The 27,751-nt window shown below is 37.2% G+C and overlaps 1 protein-coding gene across 2 annotated transcripts in view; it reads right to left on the bottom strand.

Moving 5' to 3' along the window:
* Positions 1-27,751, bottom strand: part of ADK (adenosine kinase) — an 82,550-nt gene that overhangs the window by 35,372 nt on the left and 19,427 nt on the right. For both annotated transcript variants that reach the window (XM_072425176.1, XM_072425175.1), the window contains exons 3-4: positions 25,026-25,079; positions 12,478-12,556 (exon numbers count right to left, since the gene is read on the bottom strand). In XM_072425176.1, the coding sequence (XP_072281277.1) occupies positions 12,478-12,556; positions 25,026-25,079 (133 nt within the window). The remainder of the gene's footprint in view (positions 1-12,477; positions 12,557-25,025; positions 25,080-27,751) is intronic.

The raw sequence follows: 27,751 nt of genomic DNA, 5'->3' as shown, positions 1-27,751 counted from the left end.
ATAATGCATTCAGTGACTCCTAGCCAGTACTCTTTCCCAGTCTGAGCTCTGCTCTATGGGGGATGACATTTTACCAAGAGACTGTCAGTTTTGTGGCAAAGCAAAGCAGTCAACGGCCAAATACACAGAGGTCGGTCGATCTCTCCTTGCCATCTACTGACAGATTAAGGAGATTTTCCACCTTTGGTACCTCCAAAACCAGTCCAGCTGAGGAATGGCCAACACAGAAAGCCATTGTTAACAGGCTCAGGGTAAACAACAAGAACTGAACTGTCTGCAGCTCAATGAGTCGCCTAAAAATGAACTAATACACACAGCTTTAAAACAAGGTATGCAGGTAGTGGGATGAGTTATACCTTGGGTCGGTCAGTTTTTTAACAAGGTTTCAATCACCCTGTAGGTTTAGGTATTTGTTTATTTGGCTATAAGCTAAGTAATTTAATTTGAAGTTTAAGTTCTAGTTTTGAAAACCTGTACTTTAAACACAATCAATTCACTTTGTTTTCCATTACTGAAGCAGCTGGCAAATGCCTAAAAATACATTTTAAACAAAAATCATATGTACTATAATGGCAAAACTATTGTAAATGGGCAAATAATAAAATCATGACACAGTTACTTGTATTACAGTTGCGCTCACCTTTGCATCTGTGATCTATGTTCTTTAATTCAAATTAGCCAACATTAGGCAGTGAAGTGGTAGCCAATTAGCATTTTTTTTTTTTTTTATAATGAAACCGCTTAACTTAACATGCAAAAACGAAGGAAGGAATTAAATATCTCAGCGAGATTCAACTGGCTGCTAATGAAACAATAGGGAAGGATAGCAAAGAGAAAAGGAGGGGGTTGGAGCAGATTGCTTTTAACTAGCCCGGCTCTCCTCTTATTACAGCCTATGAGCTTACTCACTATCTTCAGTAAGAATTAAAAGCTGCACCAATTTGCTGCCATGCGGGCACGCGCCTACATGTTTTCTGTGCAAGATTAAAAAAAAGTTATCAAAATCACCCTTACTAATTAGTATAATATTCTGAGTTACAGGGAGGCCATTGGCCTACATAAATAATTACTCATTTTAACACATAAATGCCAAATATGCAATAGCAGGGGGACAATGATACTTTACTTAAAAGTACTTTTTTGTTCCAATATGACAATGCAGACCCAACCGTATAGTAATTACCTCAATTATATAAGAATACTGGAGAAAATATAGCTTTAAATGTTATGATAACTATACAGTACAGAGTGGAATAAAAATGACAAATTAACAGTGCAAGACCAAAAAAAAATTAAGGATTTAGAGTAGTGCTTCTCAACCAGGGTTCTGAGCACCCTTAGGTTCCCATAAGAGGGAATGCTATTTAAACATCACATAATCTTTTTGGCTATCTGTAAGGGTGACATTCTTCCAATGGTGACAAATTTAGGAGGAATTCTTCCCACTGCCTACTACGATAATATACAGTGAGCTGTAGATATAGTAATTATAGCTGGGGTTCCCTAAGACCTGAAAGTTTTTTTAAGTATTTCTTAAGTATTAAGTTTTTCTTAAGTATTATGAGCTTGGTTTGCAGAGGCAAGGGTAGAATGCTAAAAATGATCGTTTTAAAACTGAACAGCTATACACTATCCTAGAAGTTCATATATAACCTGTTGGTGGTATAGTAGAAAAATCAAAGCTAGGTCCAAGCTTCTTATTATATGGAAAGGTCCGATAATTTGGACCTTTCCCTATAATCTTGCACTGATCAGAGGGTTTAATAAATTGCACAGCTAATTTATATGTATCACTGCAGTGTTCTCCCCAGGGCCTTTCAGCTGGGCGCACCACCCGGCTGTTTTTGGGTGGTTACTGAAGAGTTGGGTCACGATACAGGGGCTGCCACCCGCCTACAATTTCTTCACATTGAGCACTGCACTGAATTTGGTCCATACTTTTTTGTTGTGCTAATGACTTTCTACACTCCAGACAAATTCATGAATTTGGTCCGTTTCACACCGAAGCCTATTCTTTCGGACTACAAGAAATAATTTGTGAAAGTACAAGGGGAAAATACAAACTTTACACAGATAGTGTAACCTTTTTGTTAACTGCTTTGAGGAAAACTATACTACATTTAGGTCATATACCTCCACACTTACTTCTCAGAAAATACATGTCATTGTCAGAATCTTACCTTAAAAAAAATGCAAACCGAGACAGGTTGCCAGAAGCCAGATAGAAAGTACATTGTGTAATTGGTTCCCAACCAAACAGCAGTTTCCTAGGTAACCAAGATGTGCATTTCTAGAAGGTGAGAAACTGCACCCCTTATGCCCCGCTTTGGGGTTGGAAGCAATATTAGAATTTTTTTGTGACTTCTGACAATTTCCTGGAATGCATTAAGGTAAAGGAAATGCGTATAAAGATGCTGTAAAGCAATTAAATGCATCAAGAAACATCTGCTTCATCTCAGTCACAAGGTGTACAATCTACTGAATAGGTCACCAAAGCAGCTCTAAGTGTATTTCCAACTCATCAGTATAGTCCAATAATTCAATACAATAATTCAGGCTGACAATTATATGTCATTCCTGCTCTCCAATTACACTTACATAAACCTGGAAATAAACTAACTGCAAAGCTCAATTCAAACCTGAACATGGATTAGTATACAAGCGGGAATGTTTTATTCTGGGATTTTTTATTCTGTAATGTTTTATTCTGGGATGGGTAACCTCTTCAGAACAGGAATAGCTAAGTTTTTGTAACTATAATTTTTTTTCACACGTATTCTTCCTGCAATGTGCTAAAGTATGTTTGATCCTAAAACTGGCTCATTTCTGAACTATGGACAGTGAAATGTCCTCCAGCATTATCCAGATGGAAACAGGGCGTCCCTCGCTGGATGTGAAAATCAGAGCTTTAAAAATTCTAACAGACATGCCAGTTAGATACCATTTTTTAAACAAGAATGGCAAGAGTGGGTATTTTTTCAGAAAGATAAAATAAAATTTTTTTTGCTGCACCCCCGCCAAGAAAGGTCACTGTACAGATCCAAAAAATGTAATTACAGACGGTCCACTAGTGAGACCATCCTTTGGGTTAGACTAGCTAAATGAGGCACGACCCCCTAACTTCCCCCATACTGGTTTAATGATTCCATGTTTTCTTTGTGAATTCTTCACCCCACAACATTTTTCCAATTAAATCTGAAATGCAGGTGAAATGCAGTTTTACATTTCAGAACCTAGCCCAGGGATGACACAAACTTCACTTCATCCACCTGTCAATCTTGCTTTCCAAACCTACACATATGCCAAAAGTCACCATAGGTAAGGTGCATACACCATTATACAAAACAATTAGTAAATGGTAGCCCAGGGTAAGTGTCTATATTACTGTAACCATATGGTATCTGAGGTAAATGACTAAATGTGGGCAAATAACAGGGCAGTACTTACAAAGGGTTCCAATGATAATACAAATTTTAACTGAAAATATGTCAGTTAACTTCAATATCTGTTGTTGTTGCCCCATTTCTGGTCCTTTATGTAATGGTCAGTGCGGCTGCACATCACATTAAATAAGGAATCTTCACAAAAGATTTTGCATGAATTGTGTTTCCAATGCTTTGTCCTAACAATCTGATTTGTCCTAATGCCAAAAGATTATTTGAGGAAAACTCTACCCCATACCTTTCTCTATACCATGTATGCAGGATGCTAACAAAATAGGAATAGAGACTAAAATTAAAGTCATGCCTGACAACCTTAGGACTATTAGGAAATGCCTTAAAAGGAAAGGGTATTGAAATAAACTTCCCATATGTTCCAGCCTTAGGGATTCACTGAAGATCATGAGGAAAACATTTCTGTTTCAGATCTGTCAAAGTGTCTCATAACCCTTAACCAGGCAACAACAACATTCTTAGATGAAGATGCTGTGGTGTTCGTGGGGGCATCGTCATGCTTGAATTATTTGGTTTGCAACTTTAAAAGTTTTAATACCAAGGGTGACCTGTGTTTAAAAATGTAATACAGAGGGGGTGCAAGCAAGATGAATGTCCAAAGCTTAGCCTGATTTTAATAGAAAATGCATGTGCCTTAAAAACAAGAATTTTCAATCCATCCTAAGGATACCCATAAACTAAAGAATATTTGGCAGGTTAAAAAAACTTTTATGCAATTTAATCAAGTGATGCAAAGGATGTAAAAAAATTTGCAACTGAAAATAAGGCTCTGAAAGAAACCAGGCCACTATGGAGGTGTGTTTGGGTACAAATGGCAGCCACAAAGAGAAGACAGACTCAACAGAAAGAAGCATTTTTGTTCACAGATAATTTAGTGGAAGGTTTAATATACATGTGTTAGTAACCTATTGCCATCACATTAGTAAAAATAGACATATTAAACAAAAAATGGATACAACAAATTTATTGTTTTTACCAGGTAAGCCCAGGCAATGCTTTTTATTATGATTTCTGATCCATACAGATCCAACAATCAGGTACAGTTCCCTTCTCTTTATAAAAGATCTTGGCTGTATATTCCATTTCAGCTTTTGTTATACATGGTAGGTCACCAAAGATTGAGTTAGTAATATCAGGTTAGCGTCAAATGATCTTGAAATTCCCCAGATGACATTTGGATCTGAAAAATGAAAAGCTTTTCTTGCTAGGTTAACTAGAGAAATATAAAAGTTGGAATTGACACAGGATGCAAGCTCAGCAACACAAAAAACAAGGCTGGAAGTTGACTTGTCAGGCTCCCAGTAACAGCGCTCATTTCATAGTATTGTTGTCGGATACTTGAAAGCCATTATGTTCATATACAACACTCTGCCAAACAAGTACTTAGCGTTCACAAGCTCCACTCAGCCTTGCCAAAAGTACCTCTACAGAAAGGGAAATATTAATTTCCCTGATTCTACAAATCAATGCTCGCTGAAAGGTTTCAATGATACCGAGGACACAAAATATCATTTTTCTTTTATCTAAAGCAGTACTTCCATTTTTATTAGGCAAATTAAATTACACCTTATATACCAAGGCATCTAAAACCAGTTCAATTAAACTCAAACAAAAATTCCATACTTAACTAATTGCTTGTTTTTCTAACTTTATAAAAAGGGCTAGAAATGTGTAAGGTTGCAACAATGGTACATTTGGTAGATTTAGATTGACCCGCTGACACAAAGGCAAATATTACGATGAGTAGAAATAAAAAGACACAGGCAAGCAAAAGAAATATTTCAAACTTTCTACCGTTCCTTTTCTATGAATATTAATTTTACATTCATGCTTACCAATGAGACTCACATTAGGGAGGAAAGTGCAGCCCCTGAAAGAATAATAATGGGCTTTTCTGGTATGAATTTAGTAACCTGTGTGAGATATGAGAGAATGCAGCTTATAGATCTTCTGCACATAGGAGAAACGGGGCATAACTTTTAAGCAAGTGCTAGAACAGGCCCTCTTTATGAAAATATTGGCAAATAAAACTCAACTCCCAGTATCAAATGAAAGTATATTCTCTGTTTAGTATAGGAGGTATACCGAATATACTAAACTAATGCATTTTGTTAGTTCAGACACTTTAAACATAGTTTTGCTGATTAAAATCCCATTTGCAGCGAGAAGTGCTAATTCAGGCATTCACCGAAATGTTTAGTTGTAACTAAAACTGACAAAAGCAAAAGCTGATTTGTAACAAATAGGAGTTATTAGTAAATAGGGGGAAAATGTAGAGAAATTATTCAACATATAGCCAAGTATCAATATACCCAATATAGCTGGGCTAGTACGTAGTTAAATATAATAAAAATTATGTTTCCATGAATGTGCTATAGAACTGCTGGCAGCAAAAAACAAATGAGATGAACGTCCCCAAATAGAATTGATTACGCAGAGCATCATATGTGGAAAGGTCTCACAAATTTCACTGGGAAACTCATCTAGAAAGGTTGACCACTGTTTCCCCACAGCCCTCAGTGGTTCTTTCTGTTGAAGTCCCCATGTCATGTCACTGTTAGTTGTAATAAAGCGGAGTTCAACAGAAAAAAGCAGTAAAAGCTGTGGGGAACCACACAGACAATGCAACTATCATTATTCAATGTCATTTTAGGGTTAGGAAAAAAGTTGTTGGTTGGAGTAACAATTTTGTAATGTGATGCACACAACTTTTTGCCTTCAGTCTTTCAGGGTTCTCCCCAGGCCCTTTTAGCTGGGCGCACCACCCGGCACTTTTCAGCACCCACCCTGCTGTTTTTGAGTGGTTACTAAAGAGTTTGGTTACAATACAGGGGCTGTCACCCACCTCCAATTTCTTCCCACCCGGCTTAAAAAAACTTCTGGGTTGAGCACTGTATATATATATATATATATAATCTATTACTACTATTACATCCAATCACAATATCACTTGCTAAACTTTTTTTTTAATAAATATAATAATTTGTAATCCTATCTCAGTAAATTCTCAACTGTTCAAACTAAAATAAAGTTTCAAGGCTGCTGAGCCCCCTAGTGGAAATTATTGTCAGAGCAGCATGAAAAGTGGAAATGATTATAGTATGTGCTAAAATACATACACATACCCCGGCAACAGTGGTGTCACGTGACCGGGTTCCCTGGAGTGCAGATGGCAGGCAGCCAGAACTCAGGCAGGAGAAGCAGCCTCAGCAGCCGGCGGGCTGGATGGACAACTTCAGCGGGCCGTATTCGTCCCGCGGGTCGTAGTTTGAGGACCCCTGCTCTAAACCTTTATATACTAACACCTCATTTAACTTTGCAAAGTACCCTTTTAAAGAGGATAAAGGATACTTTTGCACAGTTTTCTACACTATTCTCTATTGGACTCTCTCAACACGCCAATCTTATATTAGTAACACTTCTTTCTCTACATATCAAAACCTGATTATAATTAACTAATGAACAGCGGTGTATATCTTTTCCACATGATCGAAACATGCTTTTATCCAGCTTTCCTATAGTCTCAAAAGATTCTTTAAGTGACATCATTGGGAAACTTTGACATAGCTATGCCCATGTGCCCTTTCACTCCATTTATCACGTTTGTCTCACCATTTTGATCTCAATCATCCCCTGAGGAAGCTTAAGAGCAAAACGTGTCGGGAACTTGAGACATCACTATAAGTGTAAATATCCGTGTGATACTGTAAACATGGTACAAGATAAGCTACTTTTTTTTTTGTTCCGTTTGGTTATATCAATTTTTTTTAATATATTTAGTTTAGAAGGTCTATGTTATCTGTAGGGCTACTAATATCAACTAATAAAATACTTATATTGATTACTCATGCCTAATAAAAGCCCGTTTTTACCTTCCCCTTTGCTTAATAAATGAATCAGGAGGAGTTAAATATTTTCCTGAACAAAATTATCTGAATAGTAAAACCCAAAACTGCATTTTTCAGTGTTCTTCCCAGAACCTTTAAGCAGAGTGCACCACCCGCCACTTTTCTGTAAACATCCTGCTGTATTTGGGTGGTAGTAAAAAAAGAAGTTAATTTATACCAGTTGCCTAGCCTTGCAACATTCAACATACAAAAACATAACGACCAGAGAAAATGGCTTTGGGCAAAAATAAAAATATTTTACTGAAATTAATGCTGGTTTAAGTCCTTGACTAGACAAAAGTTCACCCCCAAGCAGGATATATAGATAATAGAAAGATGAGTAAACACAAAGTATGTTGCAAGGAATGGTTGTAAAAACATCCAGTTAACGCTGCAATTCGTTTCGCCATGTGGATTCTTCAGGGGAGCATAGAGACTTTAGGCTAACATAATGCAATAAAAAGTAAATAAACAAGGTTTGAACCCAATGCCATAAATGGTGCATACATAAATATCTCTAAGTAAGGATTACTTAAAATAACATTTATTTTGTATAAAATACTCTATATATTCAGTATTATGTTTTTGGAGAAATAAAAGGTGGAAAGTGAAGACATTAGGGCTTTTTGGGTGGTCAACAAAAGTTGGGTCACATTACAGGGGTCCCAACCACCTAATACTGAAAATACTGATTTGGGTAATGATAATTTTGCCTTGGATGCAAATGAGTAAAGATTATGAAAGATCAAACAAAGGACAGTAGGTCTTGGTTCTTTAAAATTTGCGTTGTGCAACTACAAAATAGCTTCCATTATGACCATTACGGCAAAACTACTGGGTGTATTGTCCCTGTGTTCACTTTCTTCTACAGATAACCAATAATAATCAAACTCTGCAATTTTCTTTAAAATGGAACCAGAAAAGTGCAGAAGTGAGATTAAAAAAATACTACAGAGATCACCAAAAAGACTGTAACCAGTCATGGTAGTGGAAGGATGCCAGTTTACATACAGTTTTTACTTTCAAGAGAATCGAAACTTGAACTCAGAAGACATCTAACAAAACTTTTATCGGGTACCAAACCTAACTAGAGATATTTTCATCTGATAAGAGAATCTCATACATTTTGAAGCTAAGGCATCTGATGTGGCCTCATTTCAAACCTCAAAGTACAATGATAAGGAAGCAAAATAATCTGCAAGGTACACCTATCACAGTGCTAATGACTTATCACACAGTGTGCCAAGTAACGGGATATGAATTGACAGACAACTGGGTAGGTGGGGAATTCACGATACTTGACATACTCATGTCAAGGAACACACAGATGGAAAAATGTCTTTAGTGACCAACAGCTGAATACTTATGAATAAATATGGATTATTGGGCCTGGAATCTCTCTTTCCTTATCCTTGTCATTCCTCTAAAGCAGGGATGTCAAACTTTCGGCCCGAAAAAGGAATCCTTAATATGAACTCCAGCTGGCCCGCCGCTGCAATAAAATAGCGCCGCTACTACAATTCCTGGTATCACTCGCGTGTATAGACCAGTGGGCTCTCTGTCTATGCGTGGCCCCGCATTTGAGTGTTTTATAGACGCAAATGATGCTGGGAATTTTAGTAGCGGCGCGCCACTCATAAGATTGAGCTCCGCATTGTCCACGTCTGGCATTTCCAGCACACCCCTCAGTTGTACTTTTCCTTCCTACGCCAAGGCATGGACTTGAATGGTTGGATTTTCATAGAAGAATATTGTTAGCCTGTGCAAAAAGGTTACCATTGAAATTTAACTCAGAAGGCTATAAATAGAGAAAGAGGCATAACATTTTTTCATAAATAAAATAAAAAAAAAAATGTTCATGCCTCTTTTTTACCTATTATAACCTTGTTCCAGATTGAACGTGAAGCAAAACCTCTTTGTTTCCATATGAAAAGGGTTTATATCTAATCAGAAGGGAATATTTTCACAATTTTTAAAATAAATTTCAAGGTTGGTCCACGACTGTCCACATTTTTAATTTTGGCCTGTGTACGAGTTTGACACCCCTGCTCTAAAGCATTTAGTAAATAGGGATAAATTACAGGGTAAATATATCCCTCTCAATCACAGAACCGGACATAGTTTACAAACTAATGCTGAAAGCAGAGTCATATAGACACACTGAACTTTAGCTGTCTGTTAGCAATAGGGATTTAAAGCAAAGCAGGCCTCCAGTCAAAGTTGGATTGTTAGGTATTTAGATACTGGAAAGTAAAGCTGTGATATTGGGTATGTATTGCTTAAAGCAGCATGAAAAAGAACTGAGTAGAATTTATTTTTAAGAAATGGCATTCTTTATTCTGAGCTGAACGCTTAGCCTGGGTACTATAAACTATATAACTAGAATTTACCTATATAATAATTGGTTTTATTTAATGTCAGTAATCAGACATATTCATTGCAAATTGGTAGAGACTTTAAAAAGGTATTTAATGTGCCCAACAGAAAATGTTCCACTTTTGCTGACTGTGATCAGTAAATTACATTCCATTGCAAAAGCCTTTGTTAACATTTCTCAGCAAAGAGCAGAAAGCTATAGACTTGAGCAAAGGTGATAACCACCTGACAAAATTTATGTTCCAAAAGCTTGTATAGACACAATATGATTGTTGCACCAAGGTTATAATTTTGACAAGGCCACCTCCTTCTAGTGAATAGCCATATACAATGAAACTCTTTATATAAATGAAATAAATAAAGATGTTTGGAATTCTGGGGTAGGCTATTTGTATGGAGCCAGTAGCAATAAAATCAATCACGCATGCACCATGTGTGGCTAACATAAAACCATTTCCCCCCCACGCCTACAAAAAACAAAATACAATGAAACATACAAGACCTTAGTTGTGGTGGTGCACTCCTTTTCGAGCCTACTGTCACCTTTCCATGATATTTATGGGGACTGCTATTGTCACATAGGTACAACTTCGACATATTTGCCTATGTTCATCTCCATGAAATGGTGGCTTATAAGGATAGTAGTTTATCAAGAAGAGATATTATTAATGTTGTCTTTTCTAGGTACCGGGTAAGCTGCAATATATTAAAGGTTGGTTTTTGGGTTTGTGTACAAGTTAAAAGCTCAATATCAAAGCAAAAGTAAAAAAAATAATAAAAAAAAATTAAACACAAAAATTAAAACTTTAAGTACATCTCTGCAACACATGCATTTTCATCCTGATGTATTCTTGTCTGTATTTCAGAAAAACTGTTATTGAATTTTAAAATATAGTGTGTTCTGACATCTGCGATCTGCCATGTCCATTCAATTCCCACTAAATTACTAAGAACTCTGATCCCTCTTCATCTTCTCATCCCTAAAACTCCTACTTGTGCACAAGCACAGTGCATAGGAAGTTACTTCCTTGCAAGACTTTTGGCAATATCTACAGGTGTTTTGAACTTAACAGGTAACAAAATTGTTTCAGTTAATTTTCTTAGGGTTCACATACACTTGGTGTTCACCACCCACTGGGCCACTGACATTTTAACAGATAGGTCCTCAAATAATATTTCCCTCTGTCATGCAGAATTGACAGTTGGCAACCTCAATATCCATTTATTTGGGCTAGAGTTGCCATTAATCATAGATTTGTGCATAACTTTAGATTACATGATTAAGCACACATCATTGTACAAACACATTTAAAAAACAAAATGCTGTCATTAGTACATCCAAAAAGGCTTTCTCCAGATTGTTTGGCAGCTTTTACTTGTTTCCAAGGCATGAGCTGTACTGTCATTTGTAAAAGAACTAATAATTATTTAGACAAAGTCTATACAATGACAGCAGGTTAATTATGCTGATCATTTTATGTCTCCTTAAGAAGCTGTCTGCCATGAGAAAACATGAAAAGAGTAATATAAAAAAACACCAATTGACAAAAGGAATGTACTTTTTTCTGTTTGCTGCAATTGTAAACATTTTAAAAAGATCAATTAGCTTAACCTGCAACCTAATTGAGTTTTGTATTTGGATACAATACCTTAAGAGTCAGGTAAATTAACCAAATAATATTCAGAAATTTAAGAGAAAGTATACACAAATTATTATCAATGCAAGTCTGGTCCTAAAGAGATCAGAAGCCCCATGGAAAACGAACTGCAAAAATCATGATTTACATTTGGAAAGAACTTGTAACTCCTGTATACCATGGGATATGAAGGAGTTAGGTGGTCAGAACTGCTATGTTTATTGTATATTTAAAAAAAAGTTACAAAATTAGGAAACAAAGAGCAACTCTGTTTTGGCAAGTTTAGCTGGGCATAAAGCCCTCATGCAGATGAACCAAAAGGAAATCCTTAGAACCCTAAATTGTAGTTCTTTTCGCATGAACGTAGACACTCCTGGCCATGTCTCATTTGATCCAGAATGGCAGCGTTCCCAGATCTAAATGCTTTCTAGGAGAGCTGATGTGTGAGTGATGAAGGGGGGTGTGGGGGATGAAGGAGGGGTGCAACAAAAGTCAAGTAGAACTGAAATTCCAGCAGAAACGTAACAGGATAGACATGAATTAAACGGATCGGAATTCCAGACTCTAAAATGTACTGTCAGCGCTCTCAGGCAATGTGGAGCTGTGACTGCTCTGATTTACAAGCAGTGATCACGTTACATAGATATTGGCACTATAAAAGTATGAGAAAGCTGGGCTTGATGGAGAGAATGGGGGTGGAACTGTGTTAATTCACCCAAATTCAAAGTTACTCAAGAAACCACATTTTCAACTAATAGTGCTTACTTGTTACACATATTTGTCAGAGATCTGAAAATGGATGTCTGGACTTGATTTACTCTTCTGCTATTTAAACCCAACTAGCAATATCATTCACAGACTTTCACAAATTCATAAAATTGTTACAAAATTAATGAGTTTCATAGTGCTTCCCTTCCTTATAAAAGTATTTCCTAGCTCCCTGTGATTTCCATGAACTGGGGCACTCAATATGTCAAAAAGCACCTCTAAGGTGAAAGCTGGATTATTGGCAACGTTTATAAATTCGAACATTTTCTTAATATAGCCATCAATGGAAATGGGAGGCCTGTAGTAAAATGCTGCTAAACAGAAGCAAGTCTTCAAGGTCATGGCACAACTAACCTGAGCCACTTTTACGGAATTCTGAGTGGAGCCACCAGCATGATAGTCGACTTTGAACCTTTTTACCAGCTCCTCAAACCTGCAAGAAAACACAAGATGTGGGTCAGTAAGAAGGAAGTTCCTGTGAGCTGAATTCTGAGCCAAAATGTAAATCTGTGGGGTTGGGATGTGGGTCAGCAGGATGCACTGTGCTCATTAGTTTCTTTACAAGGTGTGAGCTGAGAAAACCAAGGTTAGACATACATAAAGAGACCAGGGAAGGCACGACCTGCACATAAACTATGCTGGCACAGAAACAAGACTCAGAAAAAACAAGGATGAGTGTTTTTTTTTTCTTTTTGGACTACAGTACGTTTATTATTCATAGATGCACACACCAGCCTTCCATTTCAGCCAAGCTTCAAAAAAAAAAAAAAAAAAAGCAGGGTTTTATAAAGTGATGCTATATTTTGTTGCTCCTCGTCATCGTTAGGGGGTGACTATGCATTCCAATAGGTCAATCTCATTATTTAAAATTATTTTAAGCATCTGCTTCATTTTTCCTCTCAAAAATAACTTGCATGAAATATACACATTAAAGCAACTCTGCATTCTTTAGTAAATCACTTTTTTTAAAGAATGCAGCATTAACTGAATCTGACTTTTGTAGTCCCTGTACGGAAGAGATTATATAGGGAAAGGAAGACCGAGCACAAGGTGCAATTCTACTGAAGCCCTCATATGCCATTAAGAAACATGTGGATAGGAATTGGGCAAAAGGAGATATTTTTATATATGTTATATGTGTAGATTACTGTGCTGAGAGTTGAACACCCGAGTACGAGGGTTATAATGCCAAAGATCAGAACACTAATCATGCAAACAGGATTATTTAGAACTAGGTCAGCAATGGTAGCTTACATCATCGCTCAGTGAAAGTTCCTCCATAAGAAGAGCCTTATACAGTCTTGTTGGGAACCTCAACAAAAATCTAAAATGATATTCAGGAACAAAAAACCCTTATCTGTTTCCGTTGATTCTAATTCTTAATGATTCTACTTTACAAGCGACTGAAGACTTGCTGAGGAAAATTTTGGGAAAGGGTTATACAAATTCTTTAGGATTGAATGTGCATCTGGATAGAGGTGAGCATCGCAGCAAGAAGCTTTTCTAACATATGACAACTCAGCAGGCGGTGTAGATCAGATGAATGTGCCATATGAAATGCGTTATCATTTGATGTATAAAAACATGCTATTATTTCCATAGCAACCTTGCCTCTGGCAACTCTTACAAAAGACTGGAAAATATAGGAGTTATTTTCATGTCTGAGGATTATAGCAGGGGTTACAAAAAACAAAAATCAATCTACAGAAAATATCCTTGAATGTACAAAAATATCATGGCTGGACCATGATTACCCTAAAGTCAAAGTTTAGGACCCAATTTAGAAAAAAAGGGTTGTTGGAGGTGGTAGACCATTTCCCATTCTATCAAAAAAAAATAGGGCTGCTCTGAAACGTTCCTATTTATTTTAACGCGTCACAACACAGTGGTGTTCGAACTGTTACAATTTTGTGCTGCAAAAAACATCCATACTCTAAAAACACCCATAAACTCTTCTAAATACGTGCAAAAACCCACACATGTTCATAGATAACTGCTTGCAAACACCCCATAGAAATGAATGGGGCAATGATTGGTGTTTATGAGCAGTAGTATACGTTTATGGGGAGCTTTCTCTGCCTAGTTTAAAACACCTTCACTATCTGTATAAACAGCATTACTATATGAGTGATTTTGAGCATTTTAAAATAACAACTAACATGCCATGTAAAGCAGCCAAATGATGGCAAATTAACATGGCATTATGTTATATAATACATAAACTTTTAACACTAAACTAAGCATGAATATTAGTAAATAATTTAGTGCATTGCTGATCCATCTCCTATTTGATCCAATTTTCTCATGTCAGAACAATGTGCTATAATGCATGCCAGTTATTTGTATCCATTGTATTGTTTTTTTACCCAAATTATTAGGTCCTTGTTGCACAGGACTACGTGCTATACTGTTATAGTAAGGCAAACAGCAAATTCATATATAATTAATGATTTTTTTATCCTTAAGAAGAGAAGTAGATAGAATATTCCATCTGAGGGTATAGAACTGAATGTATGCAAGAGTCTTCTATATAGTAAAGAGTAAAGCTGCGTACACACTTGCAATTTTTGTCGTTGGAAAGGATCTTTCACGATCCTTTCCAACGACAAGGGACTGCACGATGCATGAACGGTGCTGTACATACAGCACCGTTCATGCTCTATGGAGAGCCGCTCCGTCGCTCTCCCGATATTTGGCCGATGCCGATTATCGGGCGATAAAAATCTGCCGTGTGTACGTAGCTTAAGTGATCCTCTTACTTTGTAGCATGTATGAGCATCTATAACAACTACTTAAAAAATCAATCCAAAAGCACTACTTCATATGCAAAACCCATCTTTAACAAAACAGCAGGGTAATTTATCACATTTCTATTTTTAGCTACCCGTCAAACCATAGCGGCAGCTTGGACAAAGCCTACCCTTAATTTTACAGCCGTCATATCCCAAGTATCTGACACTATGGCGTTAGAGAAGATGACTGCCGTTTGGTGATGATACCGTTAATTTATTTTACAGTTTGGTCTCCCTGGCTAGACCACCATGGTTCTCCAGATCTAGATTGCAGACTATTGTGTGATTGTGCGTGCATCCCTTTAATTTGATTTTAGGGTGAACCTTTATAATGTCACCCATGACTACTTTTGTTATTATTTTTTTTCTTTGTTTCTGTATTCGTTACAATGTTTTTGAAGTTGATTCGGTCTCTTTTTTTATGTCTGTTTATACTTTATATGCATGACTTTTTGGAAAAAACCTAATTAAAATGTATTGAACATAAAAAAAAGTCAATCCAAAAGATGCATTCAAGCCACATAACCTATATAATGTATACCTATGGTGACTTCCACAATCAACAGTTAAACGAAGTGCACCTGAGTATGGAGAATATACATGCCAGGAACATGGTGCAGCAATTTCCATATAATTGGCAGTGCAGCATGTTTGATATTTTGATTCCTAGGTGGGAATTGTTTAACTGCAAAACTTCCATGGTGACAGCTGATCTTCTGATTTATAAACTTCGCTTAACCAGACATGTGAGAAAAGAAACAGACACAGAGAGGATCCTGATAACTGACGTTCGAGGCAGAACGACAAATCATGAATCATCTTGCTACAGATACATCTATCAATGTGAGTGGCAGATCCAGAGAAGAGCATTTCTCAGCTACTTATCAGTGAAAAAAAACGTTTTATAGTTGTAGGATTTAGTAAACATATTTATCATTGGACATATCACATTTGTAATTGCTAAGATGTGTGTGACCATCATCCATTTGTAAGCTGGGGAAATTAGTCATATGCAATAATGCAGCTTTAACGAGAAGAAGAACCTTTTGACTGTTGTCAACTAAAGCATGTTCCCAAGGTTACTTGTTGCCTAAAAGATTACAATGAGTAGCACCAAGTGCCCAATCTAAGGTTTAGTTATTAGTTAAAATATTACTCTGCTTTATTATTATCATTTTTGGAAGGCTCGCTGGATGCAGATATTTGCTTCAAGTTCAACAGGATTTCCTGCAATGCACATTGCTGGCCTTATGATGCAAAAGCATATTGCCTGACTGTTATGGTGACCCATTAGGTTAAAATTGAGTTGATGACATAAAAATTGAACGTAGATCAGAAAAATTAAAAAAAAAACTGAGTTTATACCCAATTGCAGGTCAGAGAATGTAAATATTGAAGCCAGGGAATGGGCATGACATATGGGTGACTAGCAATTTTTTAGATGAAATTGGCAGAATACTTTTCAGTTTCAATCAAGAAAGACCCTACATTTTGACACCCAAGAACTCCCCACAAATTTCTCCTTTTTTAGCATTATGTCACTGTCCACCCTTTCCATCAGCAATTGTAACTGTGCAATGCACATGATATCTAGTAGCATCGTTCTAATGATGTACTGTGTTAGAAATCACATGATTAATAATAAAAAGGCTTAATTTACAACATAAATTGTGGGTTTTAAACATGGTCATTTGTATACTAAGTTTGAAATACTATGTAGTTTTAACCTCGGTAGCAAACAGCACTCGTCTTAATTCACAAAGCTTTAGTCATTTGATGGAGCATCTCATGTGGCGTTCAAGGGATGATTAGCTGCCGCATACCCACTCTGAAAGCAAGAGGCCCATTTTCTCCAGATGACTCATTACCAGCAGAATGAAGTGTTCCAGCTTTAAATATCATGCTCTAAAAATAACTCACCATCGCCTGCTACCACTCACCCCCTCCACTATCCCCCTCTCTGCAGCCTGTCCTGTCTCCTGGATTTTATAGGTGAAATACAACAGGTCACCTTGCCAAGAAAGAAAAAAGACTGCATGTGAAATAGCCAGATGAATGGCGAAAGCAGCTGAACTCAAAATAGGAAAAGCTGTGGGAGTAAGTATATCTGGGAAGAGAAAAAGGAGTTTGAACACTTCGTCTTTAGTGAGCAGCTCAGCAAGAGACATAAACTGATGCAATCTTTGAGCTACAAACAGTGAAGAGAAGCAACGGAGACACAAATGTGTGAGATACAGAAGTGTGAACATGGCCTCCAGCTGGTTAAGATTTTCTGTATACATTTAGGGATTACTTACTGCCTAGAAAGGTTTTCACAACAATAACATGATACTCACTTATCAGTGAAAAAAAACGTTTTATAGTTGTAGGATTTAGTAAACATATTTATCATTGGACATATCACATTTGTAATTGCTAAGATGTGTGTGACCATCATCCATTTGTAAGCTGGGGAAATTAGTCATATGCAATAATGCAGCTTTAACGAGAAGAAGAACCTTTTGACTGTTGTCAACTAAAGCATGTTCCCAAGGTTACTTGTTGCCTAAAAGATTACAATGAGTAGCACCAAGTGCCCAATCTAAGGTTTAGTTATTAGTTAAAATATTACTCTGCTTTATTATTATCATTTTTGGAAGGCTCGCTGGATGCAGATATTTGCTTCAAGTTCAACAGGATTTCCTGCAATGCACATTGCTGGCCTTATGATGCAAAAGCATATTGCCTGACTGTTATGGTGACCCATTAGGTTAAAATTGAGTTGATGACATAAAAATTGAACGTAGATCAGAAAAATTAAAAAAAAAACTGAGTTTATACCCAATTGCAGGTCAGAGAATGTAAATATTGAAGCCAGGGAATGGGCATGACATATGGGTGACTAGCAATTTTTTAGATGAAATTGGCAGAATACTTTTCAGTTTCAATCAAGAAAGACCCTACATTTTGACACCCAAGAACTCCCCACAAATTTCTCCTTTTTTAGCATTATGTCACTGTCCACCCTTTCCATCAGCAATTGTAACTGTGCAATGCACATGATATCTAGTAGCATCGTTCTAATGATGTACTGTGTTAGAAATCACATGATTAATAATAAAAAGGCTTAATTTACAACATAAATTGTGGGTTTTAAACATGGTCATTTGTATACTAAGTTTGAAATACTATGTAGTTTTAACCTCGGTAGCAAACAGCACTCGTCTTAATTCACAAAGCTTTAGTCATTTGATGGAGCATCTCATGTGGCGTTCAAGGGATGATTAGCTGCCGCATACCCACTCTGAAAGCAAGAGGCCCATTTTCTCCAGATGACTCATTACCAGCAGAATGAAGTGTTCCAGCTTTAAATATCATGCTCTAAAAATAACTCACCATCGCCTGCTACCACTCACCCCCTCCACTATCCCCCTCTCTGCAGCCTGTCCTGTCTCCTGGATTTTATAGGTGAAATACAACAGGTCACCTTGCCAAGAAAGAAAAAAGACTGCATGTGAAATAGCCAGATGAATGGCGAAAGCAGCTGAACTCAAAATAGGAAAAGCTGTGGGAGTAAGTATATCTGGGAAGAGAAAAAGGAGTTTGAACACTTCGTCTTTAGTGAGCAGCTCAGCAAGAGACATAAACTGATGCAATCTTTGAGCTACAAACAGTGAAGAGAAGCAACGGAGACACAAATGTGTGAGATACAGAAGTGTGAACATGGCCTCCAGCTGGTTAAGATTTTCTGTATACATTTAGGGATTACTTACTGCCTAGAAAGGTTTTCACAACAATAACATGATACTCAGCTTCTCACCTCAGCCTCAGGAATGGCAATACTGGGTAAGAAAAGCTGAAAATTCCCAACAGCATTGTGTTCCAAAAAGTCAAACTAGGGTCACCTATTGACAACGAGCAGCGTGCATCACATCTATGTAATGTACTTGACAGATTCTTGGTTAGAAAACACATGATGGCATTAGAAGATATTGAAATTATGTTTTCTGGTACAGTCCTTCCATTAGGAAGAAAAGCCTGTAAATGATGAAGAATAGTCAAAAATATTTTAGCGACTTAATATTTCTGGAGGAATTAGTGACCATTTGCATCTCTTAGGCTGCATTCACACCCCATTTGGTACAGTTTCCAGCATAATCTAAGGTTATGTACACACGTTCAATAATTGTCGCTGGGTAGCCTTAGGCTGTTAACAAGTATAACAAAACCTATGGCAACACAAAACACTGCAGGACAGGCTGTGAAGCAATAACCATTCATGCATGGAATTTGGTCTTGCAACATAAACATTCATAGGTATGGGCACTTAAGTCTGAACTCAAGCCGTACCTTTAGTATTACACAGACTTCTCCTGTACTGAAACTGCTTTATTTAATATCACTGCACACTGTCAGTTTTTCACAGTATGCATTAGAAGCTGCAGCAATTCAAGTGTGTGATCTGATGGTTACTGAAGAGTTGGGTCACAATACAGGGGCTGCCACCCACCTGGCTCAAAACATTTCTGGGTAGAGCCCTGCTTAGTATCATGCAAGCACTACATCAGCTACTTTAGGAAGCCATGTACAGCAACTGCAGGCCCTTTTCATCAGCCAACAACTACTTGCATTGAATGAAGAAAAAACTCAATGAATATCCATCTGGGTATTAAATAATAAAACCAGAAATCTATTTAATAATTAGGATGGTAAAGATGAAAAGAAGAAAAACCATGAGCAAATTTTACGGCTATTTGAAATGCATATTTGTATTAATTTGCATTCTCCTAGATACTATGAATATTACATGATATGAAGCATGTATTATTCTGCACTATGATACTATGAAGCATAAATTGCATGGTACTTTAGCACGACCTGCATTTTTGGACTAAGTTCACAAGCCTTATTGCCAGTAGCACAATTTATAGGTAGGTATAGATGTCAAAACCTTAGATGTCACTTTACCTGCTTCAATCTGTATTTACTGTAAATCATTCCAAGGGAACTGAACATCTCGTCATTAAGTATAAAGTTGATGCATCATAACTTCCACACAGCTTTTTCCATGAGGTTTGTCAAATTGGATTTGTTTTTCCCAGAATGCCATTTGCTCTTACAAATGCAGAGAAGCCGATTTACAACCTCATCTGCTATGAGTTATAACACATGTGCAAACTTCAAAACTGGAGCACATATGGCTCAGCAGGGGGGTGGGGGGGATGAAATATTAGACAAGGTTAAACAATTGTTGGTAAAATGGAAATTTTAAAGAGATACACTTTTTTCATGTTTTATGTACATGCTTTCACATATAAATAAAAGAATAAAAAACAAAGACAAAAAACAAACGAGAACAATATGCTGTTTGTTTATACAAATGTGTTTCATAACATTGACAAAACATGGGTAAAGATCAATAAAAAGAAGCCAATACTATGAAGGAAACATTTCTTAACCTCCTCTCCTACAACAGCAAGAATACAAATGGCATAATGCTGATATAACAAGGGTCAAAGAAGAAAACATTTAACACCTATGGGACTGGATTGATGCTTGGTCAAGATCTGCTATATGGAGGTGAGGAGAGTCCCTAGTCCTATCTAGGATCGCTGCTTCAGACTGGATAAAAATCACAAAATAGAGAAATTTTACTATAAATACTGTAATGCTGTTTTTACTTTTGTTACCTTTCCCCCCCCCCAGGATTTCATATAATATCCAACTCAAACCAATAAGTGAAGAAATTGCTTGATTGTACACATGAAAGTTTGTCAGTCTGCAGGGATTAACAGGTGTGGCACTTGTAGCCACTAAATGAAGTTTATTCCCCCAAGGAATTCTATCCTTCATTACAGCCAGAAACCACATCCTGCTTTGCAGGGCAGCCGCTTCATCAAGTCAGGCAACAAAAAAGGGGGCACCAAGATCAAAGCACAGAGGGATGTCTAAGGATGTGATGCTCTGTGGCAGGACAATATCCTACTACTAACAATAAGTAACAGCAGATTCTTTAGGTCAGTCACACATGCCAATATGACAGCTTAAAAAAATTAAATATGTTAACACCAGGAACCATTTAAGCCATATCTGTTTATAAGCTACTTGTGTAAAAACAAAGATGCACCACGGGTCAGCTTACATGGGTCACATCAAATGATCTAATTTTATTTCCATTTAACTATTTACTCTGCAGGGGTAGAATACTGGACTTTATCTGAAACTTCTATAGGGATACCTAACAAGGAGAGATGTAGTGTCAAATGAACAGTATTTTATGCAACACACGATGGGAATTCCATATCCCATTAAAATATATGGAAGATAAATCTGAATGAGACATACAAACACAATTTTGTTAAGGGCCAAATTGTAACAGAAAGATTACAGGCTTAGAGCATCTACAATATGGCAGGTCTTGATGGGGTGTTTCCAGTAAGTAGCGATTTGTACAAAACAGTAGTGGTCCCAGGAAGGACAGCAAGGTCAACCCACAACAGGATGATTGGTGCTCATGGCTCCCAAACGAAAATGGAGAGGGAAGCCTCTCAGGTCTGATCCTACAGAAATACTTCTATAGTACGTATTACAGAAAAAACAATTTCCTCTCTATGATTGAAAGGTTGTTGGAACAAACAATGCATACTGCGTATTTGTTAGTGTAGCCCTATACCAGTTAGAGTGACCATGTAGACCACTGTCCACTGACAAAAGCACCAACAAGGGGCACAAGAGCATCCAAAATTAACCATGGAGCAGAATACAGTGCTGTACATTCTTCTGGAACCTAAGCAGGCCCTGCCGCTGAGCCACCAATAGCAAGCACTCATGCCACAATAGGAACAATTTTGTATGAAAGAGATGAGATGTTTAAAAAGATAATATTTAAAATACCCTAATAAGCCTTAAAAGAGATGTGCACTTTTAGTTCCTTCATTCCCTGAACTAAACCAATCTACCACCCCTTTGGCTATATGTAGATACATCCAGTGCTTTAAGTCCAGTGCTCTCCCTAAAACCTTTTTATCCAGGTGCACCACACAGCACTTTAGTAACAACCCAGCTATTTTTGGTTGGCTTCAGAAACGTTTGGTCACAATAAAAGAGCACTTGACAATTAGGGCCGAATACAAAAATGATGAAAAACTAGGACATACTAAGGGGATGAGAATGAAAGTTCAAAGTATAGAGGTAAAAAGCTAGCAAAATTATAGGGGTTACTGGATTCCTAACCAACAACCAAAGGGGAAAAGTAAATGTGCCACAGGTTGCCCAGCACTTTTTGACCACCCAATAACAGCTTTTTCCCACTCAACCCTAAACAATTTCTGGGGAGAACACTGAAGTCTTTGCGGTTTTTACTGCACCTGTGCATTCCAGCCACAGACTTCAATGGAGCTGTGTGCTGAGGCTGGAAATACATCATTGTCTATGTAATGCATAGACTTGGCTGGTGCACTCTTGTTTTGTTTGACATAAATGCATCTATATCAAAATATTGGCAGGAGCAGAGACATTACAAGTATTAGAAACCCTGAAAAAAAGGTTTCAACTTTTATATAGGTAGTTTAAAACTAGGAGAAAAAAAGTTCTCAAATATACTTGAAAAGGTCACTAAAAACTAAGGGGAAATGTAATCTATCCTTGTACATTGACAAATGTGAGCTACATAGTTAAGCCTATACCGCCACCCAGTGGCAAGAAAAGAAAATGTCATCTGTCAAACCACATGCAGTATATGCCAGTCTTTCTCGATCTTTTTAATAAAGCTGAACCCTTGACATATAGAAAACCTAAGACATAGACACAGTACATTAGCGTGGTGGTCAGTGGGAAGAATGTTTTACTTAAATCTGACTTAAATCTGACCAAAAAGATTACTGGCATCAGTAATATTGACGTGAGAGGCACAGACTGCTCATTGCTCAAGGACCCCCTAACAACTTTTGGAGGAACCCTGGATGAAAAAAAATCTTATAGAGAACTGAGACAATTATTACCATGTTTTATTTTCTAACTATAAATGGAAAAAATATGGTTCAATAAGGTAACCAAATTTTACTGTTTTACTCCCAAAGAGATGGAGATCTTCATCTTAGTGGACCCTTTAACAAATGTCTCCATTCTAAGATTTCCCTTTACCTTCCCTCTTCTGGGGATAACTAAAACTTTAGATTTCTCTTTACTTTGTGTCATGCAGTGTGTCCCAATCTTTTTAACATGAGGGAACCGTTGATATAATTTCCAGGTCCTAGGGATCCCCTACTATAATTACTATATCCACATCTCACAGTACATCAGTGTGGTGGACAGTGAGAAGAATGTCACCCTTACAGATCATTGATCATAAAGATATAAAGATCATTGATGTTAGTTAAACTGACCGGAGAGTCACAAATTGATCATTGCTAAAAAAAGAAAAAAAAAAGAAAAAAAAAAAAAAAAAACCCTAGCAACCTCTGGAGGAACACCAAGGTTTCATGGAATCCTGGCTGAAAAACACTGATCTGTAGAGTTTTACTTCCTGGTTTAGGACACTTTCAATCAAAAACTCCTTCAGTGGTGGACATTGGTCTACTTTAAGCAGTTTGTGTTTCTTAGCGATAAAATGACTGCAGTAAAAAAAAAAAAGCCTTTGATATGTAACACAAACTAATGATGCAGAATTTGGAAAATATTGTAAAAACTGAAAATATCTGCTGGAGCTTACAAAGAGCAACAAAAAGTTTGTTTTTGTTTGAAATTCAGTCTTGACCGCAGCCATGGAATAAATGGCTTCTGTGGCTTCCTCTGTAGTGATTACAACCTTCCGTTAGAGGACCCAAGTTTAAAAGTTAGGCTTTTTGTTTATTCCTGCAAAACCACAAACTTAGGGAAATTTAGGGAGCAGTATGCCAAAGTAATGACAGCAAGGCAACGCCTGTCTAATGGATGTTTAAAAATAACACAGAGAGGGCGGAATGGTTGGCCTAATGCAGCTTCCTGGGATGATGTAGTAGAGAGGTCTGAAAACTCCATGTGGTTCCTCCTTGCTACATCAAACCTGAGACATTACAGGTACCAACAGGTATGAACAAGTAGCAGAACACTTCACCTGACAGTACCTGTGCCTCCCTGGTGCTGAAACTACTTTTACTACATGCAATATTAAAAACTTTCCTCAGTGAACAGCTAAAAGAACACAATTACTCCCACTGACATACAGTATAAATACAAAAAAAGGCTATTTCTAATTTGGTCAATTATACATTTCCAGATTTTAGTTAGCAACATGACTGGTTTTAGAATATAGAAATAGAGGAAACTAGAGCAACTTTTTTTACAGCTAGACTACAATATAAAACCTATTAAGCTATACCATTTTCCCTACTATAGCCTATGTGTTGCATCAGACAAGTCATATCTTGCATGTGTACTAGGAAGATAACTTCACAATGGCTATCTTTTTTTTTTTTTTTTTTTTATTAATGTGTGTGTTTGTGTAATTTAACTTTTTTTTTTTTTTTTTTTTTTTTTTTTACGGTTTGTGGTGGTTTTAGATGGTTATCAAAAAATTAGGCAGACTTTGGAAGAGGTCAAAACAGAAGGTGATAAGTTAAAAGTCCATGTATTTAAAGCAGACCTAAACTTTAACATCAGGCATAATACTAGATATCTGTTGTCACCCAACTTAACTAGAATGTCAGCCCCCTCCTTAGTGGTGCTGGCACTGTCAGCTTGCATCCATGTAAAATAAAACATCCATTATATCTATGGAAATGGGCATTTTGTGCATCCCCTGGCCTTCTTTTCCATCCACACTTACCCCTCACATATATATATATATTTTTTTTTTTAACATACAACTCAAACCCTTACCCACCGATACATCGGTGACTAAAGGCCAAACCAACCAATGACCGCATTCTCCCAGCAGCACTAGCAGATCCCAGGACACTGCCGTGGGAGACTCGGGAGCCAGGTCCAGAAAGATGTGCTAAACAAAGATAGAAAACTTCCTTTTAAAGGCATCAACATAGTCATTTGAACAGAACATGGACTTATGATACACATGAACGTTGCATGTGTACCATAAGCCCATGAGTTTAGATTCCCTTTAAGAGAACATATGTTTCAGCTTAGTGAACTTACAGTTCTTTGTGTTTGTCTTCTGCCAGAATCTGATCATTTGCCTTCAAGCCATACCTTAAAAACAAAAAGAAAAAAAACACATATTAAAAAAATACACACACTGTAAAATTCTAACGGAAGATATACCTAAAGCAAATATTAAAAAAACGACTAGAGTTCAGTTGAGTTGAGTTGAAGATATACCTAAAAAGCAGTAAATGTGATATTCAAACATTCACTGCAGGTGTACTTTCTGATACTTGTGCCTAAATTGCAGTGACTGGTTTATCCCAAATAAACATTACATGTTTTATACCACAAAGTCTTGACTTGTTTCATTCTGCACACTGAAAATGTGCCAAATGTATTTTGTAAAATATACACAGTCATGTGTAGAAGATTTTATATAACAGCAATAAACCAGATGTGGTTTATACCACTTAAATGTTTTAATAGCTTGGGAAGGGAAGAGATAAAATAAACAGGGATGCCCGGAGCTATTTTATCTACCAATAACAGAGAAGAAACACTAAACAGATGTTAATAATACCCTAAATATAACTTCTAGAGATAAGTATTTGTGCAAATCATTCATTGTCAATCCTTGATTAATGAAAGGTCACTTCTACCATACTAACCTGTTAAATAAAGAAGCAATCAAACCTCTGCGACAAGACTACATTTTCAAGTTTTGTTTTCCACTGGTAAAAATTTTGCAACTCTGAATACCAAATGATCCTCACACTAAATTTTTAGAACAGTTAATTACAAAAAATTTGGCCTATTCCAGTGAAATGATTTATAATGCATTGGATATACTGGAACAATGTTAATTACAGTAAATGCAAACCTGTTAATTAAAAAACCATAAACCATCATGGGTTGACTTATGCTCATGCTGAATGCTGTGGTTTCTTCAGGTCCCCCACATCCTATGGAAGCTATTAATGATGGCTCACAAGTCTGGACTTTCCTATACTTATAAATAGGGGGGGGGGAGGGGGTGTTAACACTCATCAATATAGAGCAGTGTTTCTAAAAGTTGAATGCTTCTTGCTGCCCATTTTCAACATGGATCACTGACAAGCTTTCACTAAGAGTTTAAAGAAAAAAGAGATTTGGGAGATGAAGGCAGAATCATAATAGGTTTAACTTATTAGACTGGATAAGGAAAGCCTATTTAATTAGCTAATAACTTTGCACATAGTATTAAACAATGGAAAAACACTGTAAACTGCTGACCTGTGAAATTGAAACAATTAATTTTCAAACTTCACAACCAGTAACAAGCTTACAACCCACTAGAATGCGAAGGGGGAAAAAAAAAAAGGTTTTGTTTCCAAGAGAATACACACAGACATTAACACGACTAATGAAATGGGAAAGGTAATCATCAAAAATTGTTTTTTTATTTGTTTTTTTATAAAAAGAACTTGATCTATTACATATCCAAATCTACCTGCAATGTTTGGCTTAAAACGGTACACCTCCAGTCAGGTTTTAGCCGTTAGCTGTTCCTGTTGGAGGGATTCGGTAAAATTACTCTTCTTGTCACTAAGTCCATGTACACGTCACATGATTCTCGGCCAGTATGGGCTGTCAGACTCATCTCATGGCCGCTGTACACACGATCATTGTGTGTACAGCGGCCATCCGACGTCGTTCACGGATCCACCAGGAAGGATCCATGAACAGCGAAAGATGAACGACTGCAATGGAAGTGAAGGGGAGAGAGTGCAGTGGTGTACCTCTCGCTGGTTCTACCCCCTCCCCATAGGTCAGAACAGCACTTTATGTACAATGCTCATTCATTCATCTGTCAGTCATTTGTCACTGGAAACGATCAAAGACGAAAATCTAGCGTGTGCGAAGCCTTAGACAAGTAGTCAGGATTAATCTCACAAGAACACAGCATCCATAAAAACCTTGAGATTGTAACCCTTCTGTACACTATATAAAGGCTAACCTGCAGAGAAGTCTTCTCGTCTTCTTCCCATCCCCTACAAAGTATCTTTCCAAGTATCCAAAGGTCATGAACGTTTTGGTCAACAAGGAGGAGACCTCTAAAGTGCTGTGCAGTGTTGCCCGTACTGGAAAATACTGAGGTCCGAAATCAGCAGCAAAAAAAAGCAAGGAAAGGCCAGGAAGACTTGTGGTTCATGTGGATAGTGGACCTCAAAGTTCTGTGACATCTGGAGTCACTGCTGGCCTTTCCTTCTTCCCACAGTGCATCATACTGTTATCCATTGTAGGTGTTGACTAGTCTGTGGCTATACAGCTCCATAAGTCACAATTTGCAATGCACTGTGTGTTTTGCCATCTCAAGGACAGCAATACATTTCTCGAATTGTGTGGTGCTGCAGCAAAGTACCAAATGGGTTTGCCACAAAAGACACCTAGATGCATTAATTCACCTTGCACCAGTTGTCCTTGCTTGGACCACTTCTAGCAGGTGGTAACCATCTCATAACAGGAACAACCCCACAAAAACCTGTTTTGAGGATGCTCAGCCTCCAGCCATTACAATTCTGCATTTCTCAGTTGTTCTGACTCCTATGCTTGCCAATATACTGCTTCCATCTTATCTCATTCAAGTACTGACTGTTTGCTTGCTGTCTAAAAAAACCAACCCCTTTGGCAGGAGTCACTGCAATGAAATAATCAATGTTATTAGTCCTACGTGTCAGTTGTTTTATTGTTTTGGCTGGTTGGTATGTTTACTGTATGTATGTGTATACACATACAGC

This window comes from Pyxicephalus adspersus, chromosome 10 (genome assembly GCF_032062135.1).
Source record: "Pyxicephalus adspersus chromosome 10, UCB_Pads_2.0, whole genome shotgun sequence".
Taxonomy (NCBI): domain Eukaryota; kingdom Metazoa; phylum Chordata; class Amphibia; order Anura; family Pyxicephalidae; genus Pyxicephalus; species Pyxicephalus adspersus.
This window is presented reverse-complemented; position numbering and strand designations above follow the sequence as displayed.